Raw genomic sequence first — 24,656 nt, forward strand, 5'->3', positions numbered from 1 at the left:
TAGGAACTTTTACACTCAACCAGTGCGGTCTATAGAACCAATGTAATAGTACATGTAATGTACTATTCCTTTTTTCTTTTTAATCTCTTCTTTCTTTGGCCAATATTCCCAGTATGACTAACAATGGGTCTGTAGACAGGTTGAAACCAAATACTTTACAGAGAAATTCAAAACACCTTGCAGTCACCTTGGTGACTCCAGAGTTGGCCTGTTTGCCTGGGGTTAATTCTTGATACAATATGTGGGGTATGAAAAAAATCTAACAGCTGTTTTTCAACGTCCTTCCAAGTATTTGAGTTTTATGAGTTTCTAAGAAGATTTTTTTAAAAACAGATTTTCTCACTAATGTCTATCTCTAGCTCATTTATTTAAATTTATGTTTAGCATGAAGAGAGTTTGTGTCATATTAGAGATTGCTATACATAATATTTGTGTCCTTATCTTTTTGAATTCTAATTGAACATTGTTTGACGAGTGGATCTGATTTCCTGAGGGTTTTCCAGTTTGGGTGTTTCAATAACAAGCTCTTATTTGGAGAAATCTAAAGAAATCGGATCGAGGTAATATAATTCATTACCTATCTGTTCAGATGTTTTTCCTTCCGTATAAATGACAACAACAAAGAAAAGAAATGCAAAAATACAATACACATGGCCATTAATTTTTTAATGACAGAACAAGCCTGTCATATTGTAGTGGAGCGATTATATCACAAATATGTTGGTAAGGGAGTTTTCTCACATGACTACCTTAGTATTGTACCTTAGTTTGTTTAGTTTTAAGAAGATATGTAGAACTGTATTACAAAGTGGGAACAGACCTATGTATGTACTACACAAAAGTCTCAGGCCGGACATATTTCTGAATTCTACAGCTATAACAACACAAGTTATTATCATCTGAGTGTTTATCCAGCCTAAACAAGTGTATAGCAGCTTCCTCCATGTTGAGGAAAGCTTTGGTTGCAAGCACCTGTGTATATAGTAGTCTGCTTTCACTGTTGCTGCCCAGGTGAAAAACCCCACAAAATGACCTAAGTGCAAACCATGCCACCACAGTGAAAAACCGAAAGTCATGAGCAATGGGAAACGTTTGCATCTTATATAAATCAGTCTACGGAGCCACAAAACTGTTGTGGCGTTCCATCGACGGGCAAACTGTGACACACGGCTCGACGCCTCAGTGGTCCAGAAATCTCCATCAGATAGCCCGCTCCAGTCTCCCAAGTCTCCTGGTGAAGTTTCGTGAAATCGAAACCCAGCTGCGTTATTAAGGCATTCACTGATCCTCCAGTGAGAGTAATATTGGATCCTCAAAACCAGTGCAAGACCCCAAACCCACAGGACGCCACAAAGAACAGTAGAACAAGAGGGGTCATAGATGTTTTGTTTTATAAAATAGACAAGACAAAACCTTACCAACTCCAGCAATAACACCTGTATCAGCTTTAGGAATACCACACCCAGTGGACTGGGTGGAGAGTTGAGGCTGATTCCTTCCATAAGGGACACGAATTGGCTGTAGGAGCACAAAGGGCCACCAAGCAGTGTGGTGAAACTGAGGACGTAGCTGATAAAAGGGAGAAGCGTCGCACAAGCTTTCTTTTTGGATGAAGGAGCAAATGTGAACATAACTCGGTTCTCCTGGAGGTCCATGGACACTGAGGTGATTCTCTGAGTGAGCAGCATCAAAGAGGACACTGCCAAAAACAATCTGAAAGTACAAGAGGTAAAAATGTGATTCTATATGATTGTTTTTTTTAATTCTAAAAGAAAATACATTTGCAGCAAATGTTTTAATAATTGAATTTGATGATAATTTTTTTTGTTTGTTTTGTTTTTCTGAGGGTGAGTAATCTGAGGAAACATTTTACCAAGAGAAAACTGTATGTCTCTATGTTGTTTTATTATTTTCCATCCATGCATCTTACGGTTAGGGTTAGGGCTTAATTTCAAAGCATTAATTATTACCCAGACAGCTAAGTTGATTATTCATAACTGACACCTTTGTGCACCGGCAAAACATGAAGGTGTCAAACCAATGAACTGATTTAAGATTAGTACCTGATGGTGACAGGCTCATGCATGCAGTATTCCCTGTATTGTATAACCAGGTGCCAGAAGGTTTGCCACAACATCTGGATTCCAAGAACCCAGGGGTGGATATATCCGGGATCCGAAGCGGTTACGAGCAGAATAAAGACAAAGGTGGAGGCGAAGAGAAGCACACTGTAGATGCCCATTGTGACAACTGCCAGGACACATCCTCCAACAGCAACAAACAGGTACCTGTAGATAGGAATTCATGTTGATAACTACAGCTGCAGTGATTTGTCGATTAACTGGTTAGCTGATTAACAGAAAATGATCAGCAGCTATTCTGATAATCAATTAAACGTTCAAGCCATTTCATAAGCAAAAATACCAAAAATGCTCCGGTTGCAGCTTTTCCACTGTGAGGATTTATATATTTAATCCTCTACTTTACATTTCTGTCATTGTAAACTGAATATCCCTGGGTTTTAGACTGTTGGTTGGACAAAACAAAATTTGATGCCATCAGCAAAGACTCTGTAAAAATGTCACTTTTCATTATTTTCTGATGTTTTATCGACCAAATGATTAATTGGGAAAATGTTCTGCAGATTCATCAGTAATGTAAATTTTTACTTAGTGTGTAGTCCTCAGACCTGTCACATTATTTTTAACATGACATTTATTTAAAAAGAACAAATGTTTAGAATAAATCAAATAAATAAAATCATCAAAAATAAAATGAATATGAATATGTTATATTAAATATTAATTTTATATTAAATAACCATTCATAGGATCACTGAAATATGTGACCCACAAGAGTATTAAGGCTCCCAGAGTGACAATGCCCTCTAATATAGTAATGAATTACATGGCACATTGCTTTCAAAATGTAGTTTAGAACATAGTAAAATCATGTGATTTGTAATTACATACCTGCATGTCAAGGACAGATATCCATGTTTAGCAAAAAAATAAAACAAAAATGCAAATGGAAGTGAAAAACATTGGTGCATTAAAAACTGATGTTGTTCCACCAGCCAGGTGATCAAACCCATATCTGAATTTGAGGTTGAATATCACAAGAACAACAACATCGATAGGAGACGTTTGGTGCTGATTGTCCCATTAAAGAGGTGAAATACTTGATTTACCCAGACAACTGTCTTTGCCATTCCACCTGTGGCTTGCATTAAACTCATCCTTTTGTTTGCCATTGTCAAACAGAACTGATAATAGTTATTATTATTCCTTTTGTTTAATATTATCAGTACTGGCAAGCTTTATGTCAATCCATATTTCAGCAACTGTAGCAACCAACAGGTCTGTTTATTTTATATTTTATATTTTATATCTATATGGTCATTTGAATAACTTCTTTTCAATCAGAGTTGCTTTATAATACTGTCTTGGTGCGGGGGATTCTTACCGTGTGTGCTTTTTACATTTTAGGCTTTTGGTTTAATCTTGACTCAAGCAGAATTTACTGCATGTGAGAAGTAATAGGAAGCTGATTAGATCTTTGATGGTTTAATCGGTTTAACACTTTTTAATCCTCTTTTAGTACAAGCAAATAAATCTGGATTTTAGTAAAGCGGTTTTTCTAGACTTTAGTGAGAATTGACTAACATCATAAAGTAAAATTTAAATCAACAGGAGTCACTCTTGAGTCAGTCTCCTATGACTAGCACATAGAAGGTAATAAATGCACCCAACATTACAATATTGGTATAAAACATTATTTATGCAAAGACATGTTTTGTCACATTAACAGTGTCTTACTGTGTCACTTGTTTTGCCATATTAAAGCAGGTAACATTGACAGTAACATGCACAGTGAACTCCAATCTTGACCTGATTTCTCAAGCAACCTCACAAGCTGCTTTTTAAGTTATTAACACCCCTTCGCAAGTGTCTCTTCATCCGCATACACTGAAACTGTTACTGCAGGCCACAGGGTTTTGGGGTAGATTTGTCCTTTCCTGTGAATTCCTGTATATTCTATCCTGTAAGTAAAGAGTCCTAATAGATGCAATCATAGGTCCAATCTCAGTGAGGTTTCCTCTCATAGATCTGCAGACTTTGGTGTCTATAACTGATAAGTCTGCAAGGAGATGGTGCCCTTTGAAAGGAAGCGGAGGACTTTTTGATCCCTGTTATATTCATGAAGCAATAAGCCATAATTCGTAGCACTACACCTTTAAAATCGAGATAAAGGGTGGAAGGGGCAGGTAAAAACTTTGTGTGCATGGCTCACCTGCAAGTACTCTTTACTTGATGATGATGAAATAATGATTTCAATGTATGTTTTGATCCATGGATGGATTTCTGAATGGTCCAACCAGGCATGGGCCCAGGTGCCCAAAGGGGGCTCAGAGGGCCCCTGAGCCAGAGCCTCTGTTTGAAGTGACTGTAACAACACCTCTTGTCAGAAAGAGACACAGAACAACCAGAAAGAGATTCAGAACTAACAGAGAGAATGCAAATTAACCATAAAGAACGAAAAGGGGAAACACAGGGCTGCATCCTTTCGTGTCTCTTTCAGTCTGGGGGTCTTGTTCCTGACATGCGTGTGTCCGGGGGGGCCACTGACTCATCATCAGTCCATGTTTTCATCTGATATATTTCTTTGAAAAACAGGAATCAGCAAGCACCACACTTCATTAATCATCCTGTGACACTTTATTGGCCATTGGCTAAAAGCCTAAAAGGTCAGGGTGTCACAATGTTCCGTCCCATTTCTCAGGCAACATTTCACCCTCACGCATTATCACTGAACACACCTTGACGCCGATTAAAGTCTGCGAGGGCCCTGTGTTCAGGGCGGACTTTGAAACTGAGCTCTTGAAATATGTCCGGAGTGATACCTCTGTGTTTTGTCCTCTTGGCCGGTGCACGGAGGGCACGTGAGAAAGTTTAGCAGCTGTTTGACCGGGGCTCGTCACTGCGTCACGCAGCATCTCCGCTCTGATTGGTCCGCTCTTGTGCAACTGTGCAGTTGTATAAACTCTGCAGTTTGAAGGAGTTGGCAGAGTCTCCTGCAGAGATCGCATCAGTCTCAGTGGGGGGAAAACTCTGCTGAGCTAGGGGAGGAAAAGGCTTCACCCGTTTCTGCACACTTGTCTTGAAAAGTGATTTAGAGATGCAGAGCTGCGCCAAATCCTGGGGGATCTTCTTGGCCAAGTCGGTGAATCCCAGCGCACCGTGCAGGCATCTGAGTGACAAGAGCCGCGTGGTTTGGAAACTTCAGTGCAGGATCCGACACAGCGGCACATCCCCAACAGCAGCAGCCCGGGGTCTGAGGACGTCTGCAGCCGTCTCCTCCAGACAGATAGAGAGAATATTACCCAGACATGATGATTTTGCAGAGAGGCACATCGGTCCAGGTGAGAGGGAGAAGAGAGAAATGCTGGATGCTCTGGGACTCGAGGTAAGATTTACTACCCCCACATCCCCGCCCCACAAACTGGGCGCAAAACATCCTTTCCTTTTTATTAAACCAAATGTCAGCATGGAAACGTGTGTTGACATGTTTATATTATTTTGTATTCATAGCCATATTTTTTCGCGCTTTTATTAACTTGCTTTTTTCCCTCCGCAGTCGATCGATCAGTTGATCGAAAACACAGTTCCAGCCTCCATTCGTATGCACTGGAGTATGAAAATGGATGATCCAGTCTGTAAGTTTGCTTTCATTTTAATAAATTTGTGACTAGTACAATAATATCCTTATGTTACATTTACACCCTCCTGGTAAAATAGTGCACGGCCAGCCTCGATGCAGTAGTCCCAAACCCAATTAAAAATGGTAAATATTATCAAAATGCATGTGGAAATACAGTATTCATCCCCCTGCTCTGCAGCTATCTTGCATGGTGAGGTTTTCCCTCATTAAACGGGCGTTAAATGAAGCTGAGCGAGTGGCTGAAATGTAGGTTGCACCTCTATTGTGTGCTGTGGAGCGCTCTCCCCTGTTAAGTCTTCCTTTGAACATATTTGGAGTTGTTTTTGCGAAACTCGGCGAGCGGCACCAATCTCCTGTTGGGAAGCCGATGCTCATAGGATGGCAACTGGAGTGTAAAGTTTAGCCTTGAGCTCCGGTCCCAAGTCCAGTTCAATCTGGTTACAGCATTCACATTACATCACAGCCGAGGGGGTTCCTAATAAGGTGACTTTGGTATGTTTTGCATGGAATCTGCCTGGATGTTTTTTTCCCCTCTTTTCTTCATATGCAATACGTGTACATTTCAGTACCAGATGCAGGCTTTCTGAGAGTTTATTTGGGAAAATTTCCTTCAAAAAATTACAAGCTAGAAACAGAATAATGAGGCGGATTTCCACCACAAAATGAGATGAAGACAATAAATTAAATAAAATTACTTTTAATAGTTGATATAATCCTCCTCTAAAATCATCTGATTCTGTGTCAATTCCAATCACAGTTTAAACGTGAATTAATTATGTCTGATTACATAAATAATGAGTGTTTTTAAAATGAAAATATAATTTTGCTTGAAGGGAGGATTGTTAATTTGTTGAGCTAAGGCTGTCATTATTTTGAGTGTGCAGATATGCAAAATTACAATTTACAGTAAGGTCGGCAAGCATGATTGGTATTCTGTTATCAGTGAGAATACCCTGATATTGTAAATATATGCAACCTATTACAGTTAAAACAATTCAGTTCATATTTGATGCAGTAAAATCTGTTCCACTGTGATGGATTATATGAGACAAAACTCTTCAAATGTTTATTAAAAAATATGTTTATTTATGTTTTTTTTTTTAATCCCAGTTTGAAATCAGCAGAATTTTGAAAGTCAATAACAACTACTCTGTTTTCTGTTAATTAACTTTCAGAATATTGTCTTGATTCAGTTATTATATGTTTGGTCCATAAATATCACAGAAGCAATGGAAAAAGCCACAGTGACCTAAAGGCCAAAGTGCTGATTACAGATGTCTTGTTTTATCAAAGCAACAGTCCAAAACCCCAAACCATTCAGTTTCTATCACACAAGACAAAGAAATACAGCACATTTCACTAGTGAGGAACTAAATTTTGGTCTTTTTTGCCAGAAAAAAAGACAAAAATGCTGAATGAGTTATCAAATACTATTAATACTTTTTAAAAATTTACGCTCAACCCAGGAATAGACTTTCTTTTGTATTGTACTTAATGCAAGGTGTGTGAAGAGACCTTGTGATCACGCACTCTTAATAAATGCTGACATGACTTGTCATGTCCTTAATGACCCGGTAACCATAAACAAAGGTTATTTGTCATTAGAAATCTTTCACTGGAAATCATTCACCTGAGACAGTCAGCTTTAACACTGTAGAGATCCTCCAGAAAATCCAACACTGGGAGCAGACTAATGGTGAGATAAGGAAGTTACTAATGCTCAGGTACTGTAGCTTTTCCATATCACCTAGTCCCTCTGATCCGCCCTGTGTCAGCCCCTCCTCTGACTCTGTCGGGTTTCATAATGCAACAAGCCATGCTGAAGGAACAAACTGGAGGCCGTGCTGGTTTTCTGCTTGTTCAGCTTTGGAGGGCTTCAGTTTGCAAAGCCAGAGAGGGATTCTCTCTCCAACAATAGACCTCCTGGATGGTTCTGAATCAGGCTTTTTTTGCTGCCCCGTAGAACTCCGGGACCATGGGAAAGCAGTCCTCCTTACTGACACAAACTCACACACATACACACAAAAATACACACTAATGTCTCACCCTGAACCGCCTGATAATCCTTAATCACTAAATTTTTATTATCTGTATGAATCTGCCCAGTTCACTGCCTCCAAGCACTTTTGCGGAGTTGAGTGTGCACCTTTTTTAGCCTTTTGAAGACGCTGTAAATATCCACTTGTACGCTGGCTACGGTCTCTCTCAACAGCGAGGACTAGAGGTGTCTTTCTTCTCCGAAAACGGGTGTAGTCAGGGCCCTTGGTTCAGACGGGCGGTATTGTCCATTCCTTGGAGTTGCTAGGCAGCCAGGAAGGCCAGAGGAATCTCAGACGCTGGTTGTGCAGTGGCAGAGCTCCCTCACAGCAGTGGGGAATGAGGCTAACTAACTTGCCATCGGGAAAGAAACCATAATTAGACTGCAGATAATTTTTCTCCATTAATTGATAGAAAACAGTAAAAAAGAAAAAAAAGGCCATGACAGTATCCTTGAGCACAGGACTATGTCTTATTTTTTTGTGAGCAACAGTACAAACCTGAACAATACTTTAGACCAAGTGATCAGTGATCAAAATAAATAATAAATTACATTTTTTTAAACAGTTGATGAATTTATTAATCATTGCAGCTTTAATTATATTTGGACCACATGGCACCTCTAACTCATTGCATGCCACACTGATCTTCTTAATTCTGTTAGTTCTACATACAGTGTCTCACGTGAGAGACATGACTCTGTTCATCTCATCTTATGTGACATCTTGTTTTATGTACGATGGATATTGTGGTATAAACTCTAAAACTTAAGTACTGTTACACTATGTTTTAGCTTTTACCAGCACTGTTAACATGTAATTGACACTTATAACACATTAACTTCTGTTAAGCCAAAGTTACACAGTCTTGCTCTAACAGGTTCATTCTCACTTTACAGGTGAGAATGAGATTCTGGAGTCTTTACAGAAGATTGCATCAAAGAACGAAGTGTGGAGGTCTTACATCGGCATGGGCTACTACAACTGCTCAGTACCTCCACCCATCCAGCGTAATCTCCTGGAGAATGCAGGCTGGTGAGTGCCCTCAGGTGACCATCCCTCAGGAAAAAACTTATGGAGGTTTGAAAGCGCCATATTTTTTTTTTTTTCTGATATAGTCACAGATAACTAATGATGTTTTATTCACAAGGTTTGGTTTCTCATTTAAAGCTGAATTACTGTGGTGCACAGTAACGTGCCCTTAATAGGAAGCCGTGTGACTTGGGGTTGCTAAAAGACTTTACTCGTGAGATCGGATGATGTGCTTCTCATGCTTTCTGCTGAACAAGATTTCCTTTCACCCAAATCCAAATTCACAACCCTTGCCAACATTTTCTCCAAAATCCCAGGATCGGGGGAGACTTACAAAGCATTCCACTGTCCCGTTTCGGTTCCTTGAATACCACTGACTTTGTGCTATTGTCCTCTTGTCCAGACTCGCTCTATTGATTCATAGGGTGTGTCTTGTTTCTTAGGGTGACTCAGTACACGCCTTACCAGCCTGAAGTCTCTCAGGGCCGCCTGGAGTCGCTCCTCAACTACCAGACCATGATCTGTGACATCACGGGCATGCCTGTGGCCAACGCCTCCCTCCTTGACGAGGGAACGGCCGCTGCTGAAGCCATGCAGCTCTGCCACAGGTATTTACACAAGCAGTGACATGGAATCTAATCACATGCGTCAAAGATAATTACACATCTTAGCTATAAAAGCAAACTGATGCATTTTCAATACATATGTACAGTGTATGTTGTCTTGTGCAACTTGCATTGGATGGAGCAGAAGAAGAAACTTGAATTTCCAAATCAGTTTTACATGTAACCATTAATGTTCAGGTCTTTATGTTCCTTTAGACATAGTGAAATGTTTCTGTGCTGCTTGAAGCAAAGTGCTTTGAAAAATAGACAAGTATAGACAAGTATAATTCATGATGTAGTTTGTATGTTGCCTTATAGCCCTGAGTTACAGCGTCTTGGCCACAGTAGTAACTCTGACCGTTTATTTGTGGTCACTTCTCACAGACAGAACAAAAGAAGGACTTTCTACATAGACCCACGTTGCCATCCTCAGACCATTGCTGTGGTGCAGACCAGAGCCAAGTATGTACCACACACACGCACGCACACACACACACTCAGCGTATGAGCTCTCCTGTCTAAAAAGTTATGGATATAAAGATATCAAATGGGTGATCAGGCAGGAAAAATTTAACACTTTCTGGCATGAATTACCAGAGTTACTGTATAGTGAAACATTCTTTTAGAAAATGAAGACATCAAACAACTACTTCTCTGTGTACCAAGATATGGCTTTATTTCTTACACAGAAATTAAAAATGTCTCTCTTTTTTTAAAGCAAGGTACATTCAAGCTTTGACTGTTCTGTTGCAGCTACATTGGGGTAAAAACGGTGCTGAAGCTGCCTCATGAGATGGACTTTAGTGGGAAGGATGTGAGCGGTGTGCTCTTTCAGTATCCAGACACTGATGGCAGGGTGGAGGACTTCACCGCCCTTGTGGACCGTGCACACAAAGGAGGGGTAAGAGAAAGTTCCCACAAAAGTAAAGTGTGTAAAAGTGTCATCCGTGTGATTTTAAGGAAACTTGCACGTTGGTGGTTGAAAATGGCAAGCAGAAGTCCTTGAATACCCAGAAATGATGTAATGTGATAGACTTCTAACAGGATGTGTGCTTACAAGACATATCAAGTCAAATTTTGTTTATATTTTAATTTTTTATATAGCCCAGTATCACACGTCAAAACATTCTACACTGATGACACAGCTGTATATTTACAGAAGAATTGGCTTTGTGAAGCTCTAGTCAGAAGACTGGGATGTGTATAATCTAAGATCAAGATGCTTCAGGTTAAAGATAGTTAGTAAATTTTTTCTTCATTGGTTGTTGTGGGAGCTGGACAAATCTCTCACAGCAAGGATACAGCCAGTGCACATCTATTCCTGATATGCATGTGTCAGCAACTGAAGAGTCAGAAGATTCTTTTTATGAACAAATTCAGTCCCACGGCTCACTTTGTATTTCTTTTCCTGTCCAGGCCCTGGCATGCTGTGCCACAGATCTGCTGGCTCTCTGCGTGCTGCGTCCTCCCGGGGAGTTTGGCGTTGATATCACGCTGGGCAGCTCCCAGAGGTTTGGGGTTCCTCTCTGCTACGGCGGTCCACACGCTGCCTTCTTCGCTGTTAAAGACAACCTGGTCCGGATGATGCCTGGCAGAATGGTTGGCGTCACCCGGTGAGACATAACATTTTATTTTCACTGTACAATTCACAAAATGACAGGACTTCATATGAAAACCAATGGAGGTAACTCAAAAGCTTCCTTTGGGAGTTGTTTAAAAAGAACAAAAAAAACAAAAACATATTTATGTTTCAGGGATGCAGCTGGTAAGGAAGTGTATCGGCTTGCTTTGCAGACCAGAGAGCAGCACATCCGCAGAGACAAAGCAACCAGCAACATCTGCACTGCACAGGTACGATCACGTTTTGTACAGTTTTATCATTTCCAAATATAAAAACAAAGTGAAGTAGGAAGTGAAATAATTTTGAGAAACCATTATTGGAGACTATGTGTGTGTTTTTATGTATCTGTTGTCACTGCCAATCAGTGAGCTGACATGGAAGGTTTTTTATTAAAATCATTGTAGGAATAAAAAATGTCTTTTTTTTTTGTATTGTACTAACTTATGTGTTTTCATTTTCATCCCGTTGTTCATCCTCCTAGGCTCTGCTGGCTAACATGGCTGCTATGTATGCATTGTATCATGGTCCTCAGGGACTCAAACACATCGCTGAGAGGACACACAATGCTGCTCTGATCCTTGCTGAAGGTAAATGTTGTGGTTTTTTGACTTGAAATGAAGCTTTGATTCATTCAATAGCAGGATCATTTTCTGTAAGCAGTCATCCTCACCAGTTTTTGAAATTTTGTGCATGAGATGTATAATTTCTTCCCATTTTCTTGTCCAGTTCCACTTTTATTCAGTTATTTATCCATCTGAAGAATGAACAGCATGTAACTGTTGACCCTGACACTCTGTTTCAGGTCTGAAGAGAGCAGGACACCGGCTGCACAGTGAGATGTTCTTCGATACTTTAAAAATCAACTGTAGTGTGGCGGCCAAAGACATCTTGGAGAGAGCCGTGCAGAGGCAGATAAACCTGCGTGTATACACTGAGGGAGTGGTGAGCATTAATTATGTTCTTGGAGGTTTAACAGCTTTTAACTGATAAAAGGATCGGGGTAGAGCATCTTTATGTGTAATGTTGCAGCACCACAAGGTTTCACCACAAATTGATTCAAGGAAATACTGCTGTTTTTTTCTTTTTTCTTTTTAAATCAAGAAACTAGGGACTAATAAAAACTGTGTCATGATAACCTTTGTTTACTTGGCAGGTAAAAAGAAAATATTTCCTAACCACCTGTGGCACACATCCAGAATGCCTTTGACCTCCCATTTCAAACCTAAATTCCATTGTGGTAAACCACAAACAGTGTTAACATAATTAATTTTTTTCAGTCCTTTCAAAAAACATTATTCCAAACCGTATCAAAGTTATTTCCAGAGCTCGTCATCAGTTCTGTGAACTGGATCTAATCTACAATCCTGTCATTAAATATGAAGAAATGTGTAGTGTGGATCCGGGGGCAGACCAGGGAAATTTTTAAGATAAGAAAGATAAGAAAATCCTTTATTAGTCCCTCAGTGGGGAAATTGCATTTAGCAACAGCAGGGGTACAGTACAGTAAGTAAATATAAGTAAGAGGCCAATATGGCCACAACAAGATTAAATAAGCACTATTCCAATAGCAGAATAACGAAGAAAATAAACTAAGAAAGGTAGCTGCTGTATATACATACATAAATATGAGATGGAGATTGTTGAGTAGTGTGACAATAGTACACAATGAATATTGCACATTGATATTGCACTAATAATTGAATTATTGCACATTGATATTACACTGATAGTTGCATGGAATTGTAATCAAGTTTTATCACTTTCCTTAACATTGCGAGATGGAGCAGTTTTTGATGTGAAATAACGAACGGATCTTGAGATGCTGAAGTTAGTTTCATGGCAAATAAATTATCATTTGTGTTATCAGCGTACTTCCTTGTTCCTTTTTTACTTTTCTTTTCTAAGAACTAGACAGACGTGTGAGATTGGGCTTGTCTGGGTATCCACTCTACTCACTGCCATTCTTGTTATTTTATTTTCACCTTTACTGTTTTTTTTTCCCTCTGTTTTTCACAGTTGGGGGTGTCTCTGGATGAGACAGTGACTGAAAGGGACTTGGATGACTTGCTCTGGGTCTTTGGCTGTGAATCATCAGCTGTACGTTGATTTTTATTCACTCCCTGTTGATTGATATTTTACCTGTTGTCATTTGGTTGTCAGTTTCATCTGTGCCTTGCTTCAGGGCAGTATGGTGATTATTATTTATGAGAGTAGTAGTAAAGCACCACCTGCTTTAATTTGTAATGCTACAATTCCAGGAACTGATTGCTGAGAAGATGGGTGAGCGAGTGAAAGGGATCATGGGAAGTCCTTTCAAGAGGACGAGCAAGTACCTCACGCACCAAGTCTTTAACAGGTTGGTATTCTCAGTTACACTGCAAATCTATAGCACATTGTGTAGCATTATACCAGTGATAACATATTGCGCCAACGTGACACCATGTTTATGTCTTTATGACATGCTGGGCTACAAATATCAGAATTCAAATGTTACTGAGCACAGCTGCACTTGCTAAACATACCTTTGATGTTAAAGCTGTTTTATTACTTCCATAATCATGACATTAGATAACTGACAAATGTTTTTCTTCAGGCTTTTCTATGTTAAGTGTTTGATTTGAAGTCTTGCTGCGTTTGCTACTGGTGTTAAATCTCTTTTGTTTGTGGCACACCAAACAGGTTGATCTGCTTGAAAGCATTTTAAGTACTCGGTTTTCTTCTTCTTTTTGGTTGCATACTGAAATCTGAATATGACATGATATAATAGTCCAACAACATTTTGATTTTCATTCAATATTAATGTAATTCACCCATGCTGCCCTTAAAATGCCCTTAAAAATATAAGCATTTAGCTGGTGTAGATCTTTATGAAATTAAACAAAGATCTGGTTTAAGTAAAGTTACTCAAAATAAAGGATTTGCTGTTCCTGATACACTCAGAATTTAGTGGGGGGTTTTTTTCTGCCTTAGAAATGGATTTTAAGCAGCTGAAAAATAAGAATCTTAGTGGCAACACAAGCCTTTTGGCAGCTAAAAGTGGAGCATATTATCTTTATTACTGCCATAAAGACAGTCTGGTATCAGGGCTTCTAATGTCTAAGTCCTCAGTTTATCCTCTGACATAATCTTTGTAACAGACAGCACTGTGCAAACGTTTCAGGCACTTACAGTAAGGGTGCTTTAAAAAATAACACCATGTGTGGTTTTTATGTATCATATTACTTCATAGAAAGTGAAGTAAAAATCAAGTCAAATTGGTATTTGGTGTGATCTCCCTCCACCTACATCTGCACTCAGTTTTTCAAGGTACATGGCAGGTAGGTTATGTATAAAGTGCCTAAAACTTTTGCACAGTATTGTACTTAAAAAATAATGCATGGTCAAAGTTCCTACCTGCACATCGTAAATTGGCTAGTGGTGTTAATTTTGCTTGACATTAACTGGTATGCCAGATATTGGCATCAGAGAATCATGTACCCTCAGTTAAACTGACCTCTTGTCTTTCTGGAATAATCTTTGTCTCCAGTTATCACTCCGAGACCAACATTGTGCGATACATGAAGCGCCTGGAGAACAAGGACATCTCCTTGGTGCACAGCATGATACCATTGGTTAGTGATACCTGAAGTCAAACAAGATATTCAGTTTTGCAAACAGTTTAAATTCACGTCATGTTATATGTGAGACTTATGTGGTGGTAAAATGTTGTTTTCTTCTGTAGGGCTCATGCACCATGAAGCTAAACAGTTCTTCAGAGCTCATGGTGAGTAACTGTGAGAATTTGTTACATCTTTAGAACAAATTAAACGTCTTCAGAACTTACATGAAGTCGTTTCGGAAAGTTCTTGCTGCATTCTCGAACTCAACGCTATCCTCTTCTTCTTTAGCCCATCACATGGAGGGAGTTTGCCAACATCCACCCCTTTGTGCCTCTGGATCAGGCTGAGGGCTACCACAAACTCTTCAGACAGCTGGAGAAGGACCTCTGTGAGGTGACGGGCTATGACAAGATCTCCTTCCAGCCAAACAGGTAAGAGCACAAACCTCTATGTATTTGTTGCAGCACAGGTTCTTATTTAACTTGACTCAGACCTACACCTACAGTAAATGCTGTCACACATCATGTCACACATCAAGTCATCATGCACTCATTGGGACCCGAGTCCCTGACGTCTAACTCTGAACAGTTCTCATGCAAAAACTTTGGTGATCCTTTTACTTTCCATATACTGCCACCATCAGGTCAAAAGTTATGTTAATGTGCTAAACTCAGAACATTGTAGACGTTATACCCGCGCAGCATATTATCATTGAGAGTATATTAACATGCTGATGTTAGCATTTAGCTGAAAGCACTGGTGTACCTAAGTACAACCTCTCAGAGCTGCTAGGATTCCTGCAGACTCTTGCTTTGTCTTGTTTTCTCCTTTCCATGCTGTTCTGAAGTCATTATTGAACAAAATTAAGGCATTTCTACCAAAAACATTAGGCTAAAATATTAAATTCTGCCCCTCTGCAAATAATTTTTAGTTGTTTTAGCTAAAGTTATATGTGAATAACTTAATTAGATTGTTTGTTTACTGTTCTGGCCTTATAACCTGTAGTATTTGATTTTCAGTGATGCAGGTTTTACAAATTTGTCACCATTTGCTCAATATTTTAACATCCTGTTATCACTGAGTTATTACGCAGGTGGCCTCTAGCTTTTCATCCCATTTCTTCCTCCCCTTTTGGTAATATTTGCAGACTGTTCTTTGAACTGTACTGAGGTAAGGATGTGTGTGTGTGTGTGTGTGTGTGTGTGTGTGTGTGTGTGTATGATACATGACCATTGTGTGTGTTTGCCTTGCGTTCCAGTGGTGCTCAGGGAGAATATGCTGGTCTGGCTGCCATAAAAGCCTACCTGAACTCAAAGGGAGAGAACTCAAGAAGTGTAAGTATGCTGCTGTTAAGAGGGAAAAAAAAAGTCTAGTTGGGCTGCAGTCATACCAAACATCAGTGTGAATCAGTGTTATGTTGAAGTTAATAAGATTTAATAAGCCTTTAGGCTTTATAGGAATCTGTTAGCCAGCATTGTTTGATTGAATAGGCTTCAGTTTCCAGATTATCAGCACTGAAAGAAAACAACAACAGCAAAACAAAAGAATGTCAGGATTAAAACAATGTTCATCTAACCTCGGCAATTTGGAGGAAAATATACTTAAGGGTTAGGGTTAGGGTTAGATTAAATTTAAAATAGGGTTAGGTTAAATTTGTGAAATATACCTATTTTGCTGTCTTGCTGAGCATTGATGGGAAGATAAATGCTGCTCTCATGTCTGTGTATGAAATAGGAAGCTGCAACCATCAAACAAACAAGAAATAATGTGTTAATCACTGAGCTGTAGAGGTCCTGGTCGGTGGATTTGCTACCTTTGGACAGAGCCAGGGTAACCAGTCTTCATGCTAAGCTAAACAAACCTTGTATAGGTTCACTTTAACTTTCTCATCATTTGCATACCTAAAGAGATGCCAAAGCATGTAAACCTGAAGCTCCTGAAACTAGAGAGAAATGAAAGCTTCAGCTGCTGCACAAACCCAGTTAAAAGCGAAACCTTAAAACCTCCCTGTTTTTCAAGAGGATTAGAAGTTCCTCTAAAAGCAATAAAGCAATCCTTTCATTGCTATTTTTAGACATAGGTTTTACAATTTTTGCCACAGTTACTACAGGGTGAACATGTATCTATATATGTATATATATATATGTAAGATAAGATAAGATACACCTTTATTAGTCCCACTATGGGGAAATTGCATCTGTCACAGCAGCAAAGAGACAGATACAGGCACCCAGAATATACAAAAAATCAAAAATATAAAGACTCAAGGTAAGATTTACTGTAGAAAATAAATACTGTAAATGAAATGACAATATACACAGCAGTATATACAATATTGAACCACTGTACACAGTATGGGCACAGTATAGACAGCAGAGAGTGTAAGCAGAAGTGGATTACTTCACAATGCTGTACATATTGCACCTGAAATTGAGATTGTTGCATGTGTATGTGCATCTAAGGATGATTTATCACCAGTAGTTTCTTTAAATATGCTGACTGAATGAATGTAAGCCCTATCAGAGTGAGTCTCTGACTGTCAGGTTTATTGTTCCCAGGCACTTTGACAGGGCACTTTGACATCACAGATTAACATGTTTCAGGTATGCTGGTTAGAAATTCCTCCAGTATCCTGACATGTTGATTAGGAGTAGCTCGAGGACAAAGCGAGATAAGACAACCCCTCAGATTAAAGACTGGCTGACTCAAGTCATTTTTTCTTGTACTATTTGGCCCGTGTTTTAAATAGCTCCCTCATAAGTACATCTTAGATAGTGGCCTGATCCCTTGAAACAGTCAAGGTCCAAACTGACAACCGTTTGTGCAAACAAAGGGGCTGAAAACACTGTGAACCCACCATAGGCAACCTGCTTTCAAGATTCCATATTTGGAGGTTTTAAGACTTTGACAATTGCAAATCACCGGTGTGACAGGCTCAGCAATGTTTTCCCAGTCAGTCATTTGTCAAGGTTACCCACCCCACAGGTCTGTGTGACTAAGTTGCAAAATGTTAGAAGTGTCACCCTAATAAGGGATAAAATCAATTAGAGGGCTGCAGGCAGGTCAGACATTAGTGCCAGTGGTGGGCTAAATCAAAATTCAGCCAAAAAGAGTTGCAGCATTTCCCCACATACGTTAATCCCTTAAAAGTCCTGCTCTTTTTGTATAAAGAAAGTATTGATTAATAATTCTACAATATAACAACGATATCATAAATGTAACTGCTTGTTTGCTGTTTTTGAGTTTGAACTTAATATATTTTGGCTTGAAAATGGCCATTCATGGCTTTCTTTTCTTTCTGTACAAAGCTAGATTTAAACTCACTCTTCTTCGTATGCAGTATGTTCTTTGCTTATCCAGGTATTTGGTGTTCACTCTCTGTCCTGCTACAGTGATATTTTTTCCTTTCACCCCAGGTCTGCTTGATCCCCAAGTCAGCCCATGGCACCAACCCAGCAAGTGCTCAGATGGCTGGCATGAAGGTTCAGGTGGTGGAGGTGGACAAGGATGGCAACATTGACCTGGCACACCTCAAGGCTCTGGTGAGAGCTGAACTCTTTGTTCCTCTGGTTTTACACATGAGGATCAGATGGAGTACTTCTCAACCTGTGATATAATATAACCTGGATTATCTCAGGATGGGCTTGAGACATTATATCTTTAACATATTTTCTCGCCACCACATGACTTTCTGAATCACAAGACCTGAATTATGTTATTTTTCTTCAAGAGTTTTTTGGGGCGTTGTGCCTTATGCCTTTACACCATTATGCCTTCATTTTAGAGTTGACATTGAAGACATAACAAGTATATCAAGTACATCAGGGAGGAGAGAGATGGAGATGTGAATCCACTTAGATTGGTGGTGGTTTATAGTCATCACCTTTAGCCCTTTAGCTGCCAGTGCACCCCTCCATGATGTATTTTTAATGAATAGTTTTTTCTGCTCTAACTCTCTGCCTTCTCTCACAGGTGGATAAACACAAGGCGAGCCTGGCAGCCATGATGATCACCTACCCCTCCACCTTTGGTGTGTTTGAAGAGCAAATCAGAGACGTATGTGATCTTATTCATGAAAACGGTGGGCAGGTGTACCTGGACGGTGCCAACATGAACGCTCAGGTGAGAGAAGAAACAGCAGTGTAACATTTCTGACGCGCTATGATGAAATTAACAAATCCGGATGCTGTTCAGTAGAAAGTAAAATATTACTTATGAACATTGGGGGCTAATAGGATAAAAGTTTATAGATGTGTGCTATCATGTTATAAATAGATAACCTTTGGTCTCTATAATATGCAGATGACGGTTTTTAATGCCGTTACCACCTCCACCAATCCCTGACAGACCTGCAGACCCTGCCCCCCTGACTTTTAAGATGCAAACTTTCTCCTCTCTTCCTGGTTTTAGCCATTCACATGACTCTCAAATAACTGGGCAGATCAAATTAAGGAGGAATCAGAGGTTACTTTACATATTCAGATGATTTTCAATACGTTAACTCAAGATTTTCATATGCTTGCTTATACATGTTTTTTATGTTTTCTTTAAACATTTCCAAATGTGTGTTAAAGCTATAGGTATATAAATGTCAATTAACCTTCATGTCCTTCTTCCTCACTGACTGATCTACCTGCTCATCCCTGCAGATCAACAAATACGCATAGTAAATTAATAATTACTAAATAAATGTTTCATCCTTGCCCTGTCTTCCAGGTGGGCTTGTGTCGTCCTGGAGATTACGGCTCCGACGTGTCTCACCTGAACTTGCACAAAACCTTCTGCATCCCTCATGGTGGAGGGGGACCCGGCATGGGGCCGATTGGAGTGTAAGTCAGAATATAAACTAAAAAATACATGATTCGGTGGACAAATGGAGAAAATGTCAATTTGTTTTCTGCATGTGTATCCAAACATTTGGGTTGGTGTTTGAGAACCAAGCTCAGGTGCTTGTCAGTGAAATAAGTTTTGTTGAATTAAAATTTTATATTCATGACCAAATAAGCAACAATAAAAGTGAAAGTTTTTGGGAAAAAAATCATCTTTGGCAGTAAATATTGTGTTCATGCAAGACCCCATCACTCACAGAAAGGGTCTAATTAAGAAAACAGTTTTTTAAACTTTCGCATGTTCTCATGACATTCATCTACTCTTCATCAGGAAGGCCCACCTGGCCCCGTTCTTGCCGAGCCACCCAGTGGTTGCCATGCAGTCAGTCAACACCAGCAGCTCACTGGGCACCATCAGCGCCGCCCCCTGGGGCTCCAGCGCCATCCTGCCAATCTCCTGGGCTTACATTAAGGTCAGCACTGGTGATCAGACAACATTGTTCTTTAGTACCAAACCAGAAACTTTGGTAAAACTTTGTGAAAAATGTCATGAGGGAGTAGTAGGACTATTAAGTAAAATTCTGAAGCAAAAGTACCTGGACAGAGAATGGTGGAAAAAGATTGGAAGCAAAAACAAACGGGAAGCTCCAGTTTTTATTCCAATGTTGTTGTCTAAACAATGGTGTTCAAACAGTGCATCAGTCTTTAGTCTGGATCCGGAGCTGTTCAATCAGATGAGAAAATGAAAAGCTTATTGATTGTGTGATTTAAATCCTATAACCTATATCCAAAAAAAAAGAAAAAATTAATTGTGTTAACTACTGACTGTAACTGGCACGAGTTCTACTCACTGGTGAGACACTGTTAGGCTTTTCATAGACCTCTTTGGGTCTTCACATGTTGTCACATATGAGCTGTTAAAGTCACCTGGCTGTCATGTGAATTTAATGTCAGAGTCACATGAAGTGAAGTGTGAATTTGTGATGAAGGACTGTCAGGATGTCATTCTAAGTAGCTAATAAGTGTTTTCAGGACATTTTTCTTGCCTTTATCAGGAAGGACGTCTCCTAAGGGACACAATGTGAATATTTTAGAAAGGAAACAGAAGATTTTGAGAGGAGTGAAAGATTAGGCCTGTGACGGTCTCCAAGACTGAAATGGCAAAAAAACTGTTGCCTTTAATTTGATGGTTTTAGATATTTTTTTTGGCCTGTATGACCGATGGCAAGGTCAGTTATTGAACAGACTGTTCTTTCCAGCTCGTCTGTGAGCTTTCTCATTGTGTGTCTTTATCCAAACCAGAATTTACTGGTGTGGTTGAACTGAAAATGTTACATGGACATTTTTTTTTTTTTTTTTTTTTTTTTTTTTTTTTTTTTTTTTTTACAAAACCTAAGCTACATGACTAAATGTGTCATTGGTCAGTAATGCAAAAATCAGTTGTGTTAATGAAACTCGTTTCATCCCTGATAATGCTGACATCACCCGTGTGTGTGGTGTTTTAGATGATGGGATCCAAGGGACTGCGTCACGCTACAGAGGTGGCCATTCTCAATGCCAACTACATGGCCAAGAGGCTGGAAGGTCACTATAAAATTCTCTACAGAGGCAGGAAAGGTACGGCACTGAAAACACTGTTCCCATCAGTGTATGCAGATCTACTCTCTACACTTCCAGAAATGTCCGCAAACAACTTCAAAATAAATGTTTCTAAGTGATATAATCAGCTTATGTGAAATTTAAAATGTCCTCCTTTATGTTCATGTTATTGTCTGAACAGGTTTTGTAGCCCACGAGTTCATTCTGGATGTGAGGCCATTTAAGAAGACGGCCAATATTGAAGCTGTCGATGTAGCCAAGAGGCTGCAGGATTATGGTAGGTTGAATTTTACACATTCCTTCCTAATTGTAAGACATTTTGATTTTGAATATATGGGATTAATTTTGGCCTTTGTAGCCACTAAAGATATACTCTGATATGTAGGTTTTTGAACCCTTCAAAAAAGTGATAATCAGTGGAAGCTGTTTTTTTTTTTTACCAGGTTTCCACGCACCCACCATGTCATGGCCAGTGGCTGGTACACTCATGATTGAGCCCACAGAGTCAGAGGACAAGGCTGAGATGGACCGGTTCTGCGACGCCCTGCTTGGTATCCGACAGGAGATTGCAGACATCGAGGAGGGAAGGATGGACTCCCGGATCAACCCACTCAAGGTACGTTACCAGAATGATTTGTGTCTTTGTTTCAGGTGAAAAGATGCTTTAAACTGGCTGATACAAAGCTGTGACATCTACCATCTGAGGTCCTTGTGTTTCTGTGCGTGCAGATGGCCCCTCACTCTCTGGCCTGCATCTCATCCTCCAACTGGGACAGACCTTACTCCAGGGAGTTCGCTGCTTTCCCCTTGGTGAGTGTCCTCATCTCTCTGACTTCATGATAAACTCCCAGCTGCAACTTTTTTGTTTAACAGTAGGTGCTTTAGGTAAGGAATATGTGGTCTTTATCGTCGCCTAGTGGTGAAAAGTTAGTATAGCCATAACACTACAACAGCCTCTATAGCAGAGGTGTCAAACCTGTCCACAAAGGGCCGGTGTGGCTGCAGGTTTTTGTTCCAACCAAGCAGCAGCACACCAGACTTGACTCATTTAATCAACTGATCTCAGTCTTCAGACAGTTGATTGGTCAAACTGTGTGCTCTTCATTGGTTGGAACAAAAACCTGCAGCCACACCGGCCCTTTGTGGACAGGTTTGACACCCCTGCTCTATAGGTTCATCAATTTCAGCTACATTTGTCACAATATTTGTTTGGATTCTAGTTTTATTACACCTAAATTATCTTCCCAACTTAAACTTAAAGCTGGTGCTATCTTATTTTTATTGCCAGCAAATCCTACTAAACACTGAAACCACTAAAGTGTTTGTTAGTACTTTGCTAACCTGTTTGTTTTATAAACACCAAGACTATTTATTCCTGTTGAAGACACAAACCTTAAACAAAAAAAACAAAACAAAAAAACCTCTGATTCACAAACATATTGTTTCCTTTAAAAAATAAGGAAAAAATCCAAGAAATAAACAATATCAGTCTTTGGTTACAAAGAACAATTGTTAGTGAGACCCTTTAATTGTTGGTTACATTCTGTTTGTGGGATTTGTTGGGACTAACAAATAAAACACAAATATTTGTCTAAGTACCATTCACAAATGTAACACCAAACTCTTGTGCCTCTTGACAGTTCAAGCTACTAGTTGGAGAAGTTCAGTTTGCGTTGAAATAATTTTTGAAAACCAAAAATCATGGGAAAGTTAAAAATGGATCAATATCATATTTTAGAGAAAAACTTTATATCACTTTTCAGTGAATAATAAACTACTCTGAAGTGATGATTACAAGGTCAATAAAGCCGTACTATATAATCTGCAGGCAACACTGATGAGCTTTTTCCTTTTTCCAAGCAGCAGGTTTTCTGGTTAATATAGAATAACATTGTTGAGCAAAACCTGGAACAGCAGTTTTTCCCATCAGACAAAAGATTTACTCAGAAAATTGGCTTCTTGGAACTGACTCTGATCCCATTAAGATTAAGAAGTATTATGGTTCATTTGTGACTTTTCAACACACCAAACCTCACTTAATTGGCAAGGCTGAAAGCTCACAGGGTCATAGCACAGCGGCAAATGACTCCAGCAGTTGTTGTTTTTTGATGTAATCAGTAAGGATCTTAAAGGGTGGGTTTACTTAAATTAAAAAAAAAAATCCAACTAATTTTCTCACCTAATGGTATCTGTCCATGCAGATACTTGAGTTTTTTTCTGTAAAATATATGTTAAAAACTAAAAATATTCACACACTTTCTTTTCTATCATTACAGGGATTGCCTTTCAAGCAGAAATGCCAAACATTTGCTGCTTTTCTCTGTTTTATATCACTGTAAATTAAATATCTGTGGGCTCTGGGAAACATTTTCAAACATTTTATAGACACAACAAATTGACAGATTAATCAATATTTAAAGTAATCATTAGTTACAGTCCTATATAAAATCATGTTTTTTCATAATATAGGTAAACATGGTCCTTGTAGGATCAGGTACAGTACAGAACTTTTCAGTAGTGTTTTTGATTGTCACCACTTCTGATAAACTTAATGGTACCCCATTTTAAAGCCTTACAGTAAACAAGTAACATCCGCCGTTTTCAGATCTTTCACAGTTCTTAAAGTCCCTGACCACTTTTTTCTCACCATTATCCTCCTCTTTCTTACTTTACAGCCCTTCATAAGGCCCGAGACCAAATTCTGGCCAAGCATCTCCAGGATTGACGATATCTATGGTGACCAACACCTTGTGTGCACCTGCCCACCCATGGAGGCCTACGAGTCTCCATACGAAGAGAAGAGAGCCTCTTCATAGATGCTCCCTGTCGTCCAGTCCCAATGTCCGGCCTAAGCTCAAAGCACTCAAAACTCAGACTCGAAACACTCATGTGTTGAAAATGTGACAGCAGGAGAGAGTAAGGGCTCAAAACTGGGGCTACTTTGTGAAATCACGTTGTCTTGGGACCTAAGTATTTCTGCTGCCAGTTAAATACTGATCATATTTCAGATGTAGTTTAATAAAACTACATCTGAACAACATCTGAGTGATTTTTGCCAACCTTTTCCTTAAAATAATAACCCTCTAAATTATTAGTGTTTGATCAAATTAGGCAAAAACAGAAATTAATACTTTCGGGCTCTTCAATGGGACAATGAACTAGACAGTCTTGGCTGATATCGTGTTTTTTTTTTTTTTTTTTTTTTTTGGACACTTGTCAAAGTTGATGATTTAAGACTTTCCCTGGTCAACCTTGTTTTTAACGTTAGTGCCCTGTGAATTTAATTCCTCTCAAACAGAGCCTGCAGCAGTGCAAAAAGTCTGCAAGAGAGCCCTGGAGCACTTTCTGATTTCACAATAGAACAGCCCTGAGCCTTAGCCTGCTTATTAAGAATGGGCGACGAATTCTGTTGGACATTGGGACTGGGCTTTGTCTGATTGCACCCTCTTTACCGGGGTCATGGGGTTTACCCTACTCGAACTTTGATGGACCAAAGGTGCAACTTCTGAGGCCGCTCCATAACACACCTGTACTGCACTTTGAGTTGAGTACAGTTAATTTTTTGACTCCCAGTATCTTTTAAAAACGCCCTTGGTGCCTCTGTTTTGTTGTGT

At 39.4% G+C, this 24,656-nt stretch overlaps 2 protein-coding genes across 2 annotated transcripts; one reads left to right on the plus strand and one right to left on the minus strand.

Annotated features, from left to right (window-relative positions):
- Positions 1-566: 566 nt before the first annotated feature.
- mboat4 (membrane bound O-acyltransferase domain containing 4) lies at positions 567-5,089 on the minus strand. The gene is made up of 5 exons (XM_041041957.1): positions 4,795-5,089; positions 4,311-4,460; positions 2,973-3,096; positions 2,064-2,288; positions 567-1,713 (listed from the first exon to the last, which is right to left on the minus strand). The coding sequence occupies exons 1-5, from the start codon at positions 5,087-5,089 to the stop codon at positions 738-740; spliced, it is 1,770 nt and encodes a 589-aa protein (XP_040897891.1). The 3' UTR covers positions 567-737.
- gldc (glycine dehydrogenase (decarboxylating)) lies at positions 5,049-24,331 on the plus strand. The gene is made up of 25 exons (XM_041043131.1): positions 5,049-5,466; positions 5,638-5,716; positions 8,657-8,792; positions 9,233-9,397; positions 9,779-9,856; positions 10,148-10,295; positions 10,811-11,007; positions 11,149-11,245; positions 11,497-11,602; positions 11,818-11,957; positions 13,032-13,112; positions 13,274-13,371; positions 14,542-14,626; positions 14,737-14,778; positions 14,903-15,045; positions 15,873-15,948; positions 18,031-18,156; positions 18,587-18,736; positions 19,331-19,443; positions 19,775-19,916; positions 20,949-21,060; positions 21,224-21,319; positions 21,486-21,658; positions 21,772-21,852; positions 23,718-24,331. The coding sequence occupies exons 1-25, from the start codon at positions 5,179-5,181 to the stop codon at positions 23,856-23,858; spliced, it is 3,093 nt and encodes a 1,030-aa protein (XP_040899065.1). The 5' UTR covers positions 5,049-5,178; the 3' UTR covers positions 23,859-24,331.
- The last annotated feature ends 325 nt before the right edge of the window (positions 24,332-24,656 follow it).

This window comes from Toxotes jaculatrix, chromosome 7 (genome assembly GCF_017976425.1).
Source record: "Toxotes jaculatrix isolate fToxJac2 chromosome 7, fToxJac2.pri, whole genome shotgun sequence".
Taxonomy (NCBI): domain Eukaryota; kingdom Metazoa; phylum Chordata; class Actinopteri; family Toxotidae; genus Toxotes; species Toxotes jaculatrix.

Coding starts and splice junctions, on each gene's coding strand:
- gldc (XM_041043131.1), top strand. CDS start 5,179: ATGCAGAGCTGCGCCAAATCCTGGGGGATCTTCTTGGCCAAGTCGGTG. Junction 8,793..9,232: donor CTCCTGGAGAATGCAGGCTG/GTGAGTGCCCTC, acceptor CTTGTTTCTTAG/GGTGACTCAGTACACGCCTT. Junction 9,857..10,147: donor GTGGTGCAGACCAGAGCCAA/GTATGTACCACA, acceptor GTTCTGTTGCAG/CTACATTGGGGTAAAAACGG.
- mboat4 (XM_041041957.1), bottom strand. CDS start 5,089: ATGCGATCTCTGCAGGAGACTCTGCCAACTCCTTCAAACTGCAGAGTT. Junction 3,097..4,310: donor CATTATTTCATCATCATCAA/GTAAAGAGTACT, acceptor CCTCAAATTCAG/ATATGGGTTTGATCACCTGG. Junction 1,714..2,063: donor CATGAGCCTGTCACCATCAG/GTACTAATCTTA, acceptor TTGTACTTTCAG/ATTGTTTTTGGCAGTGTCCT.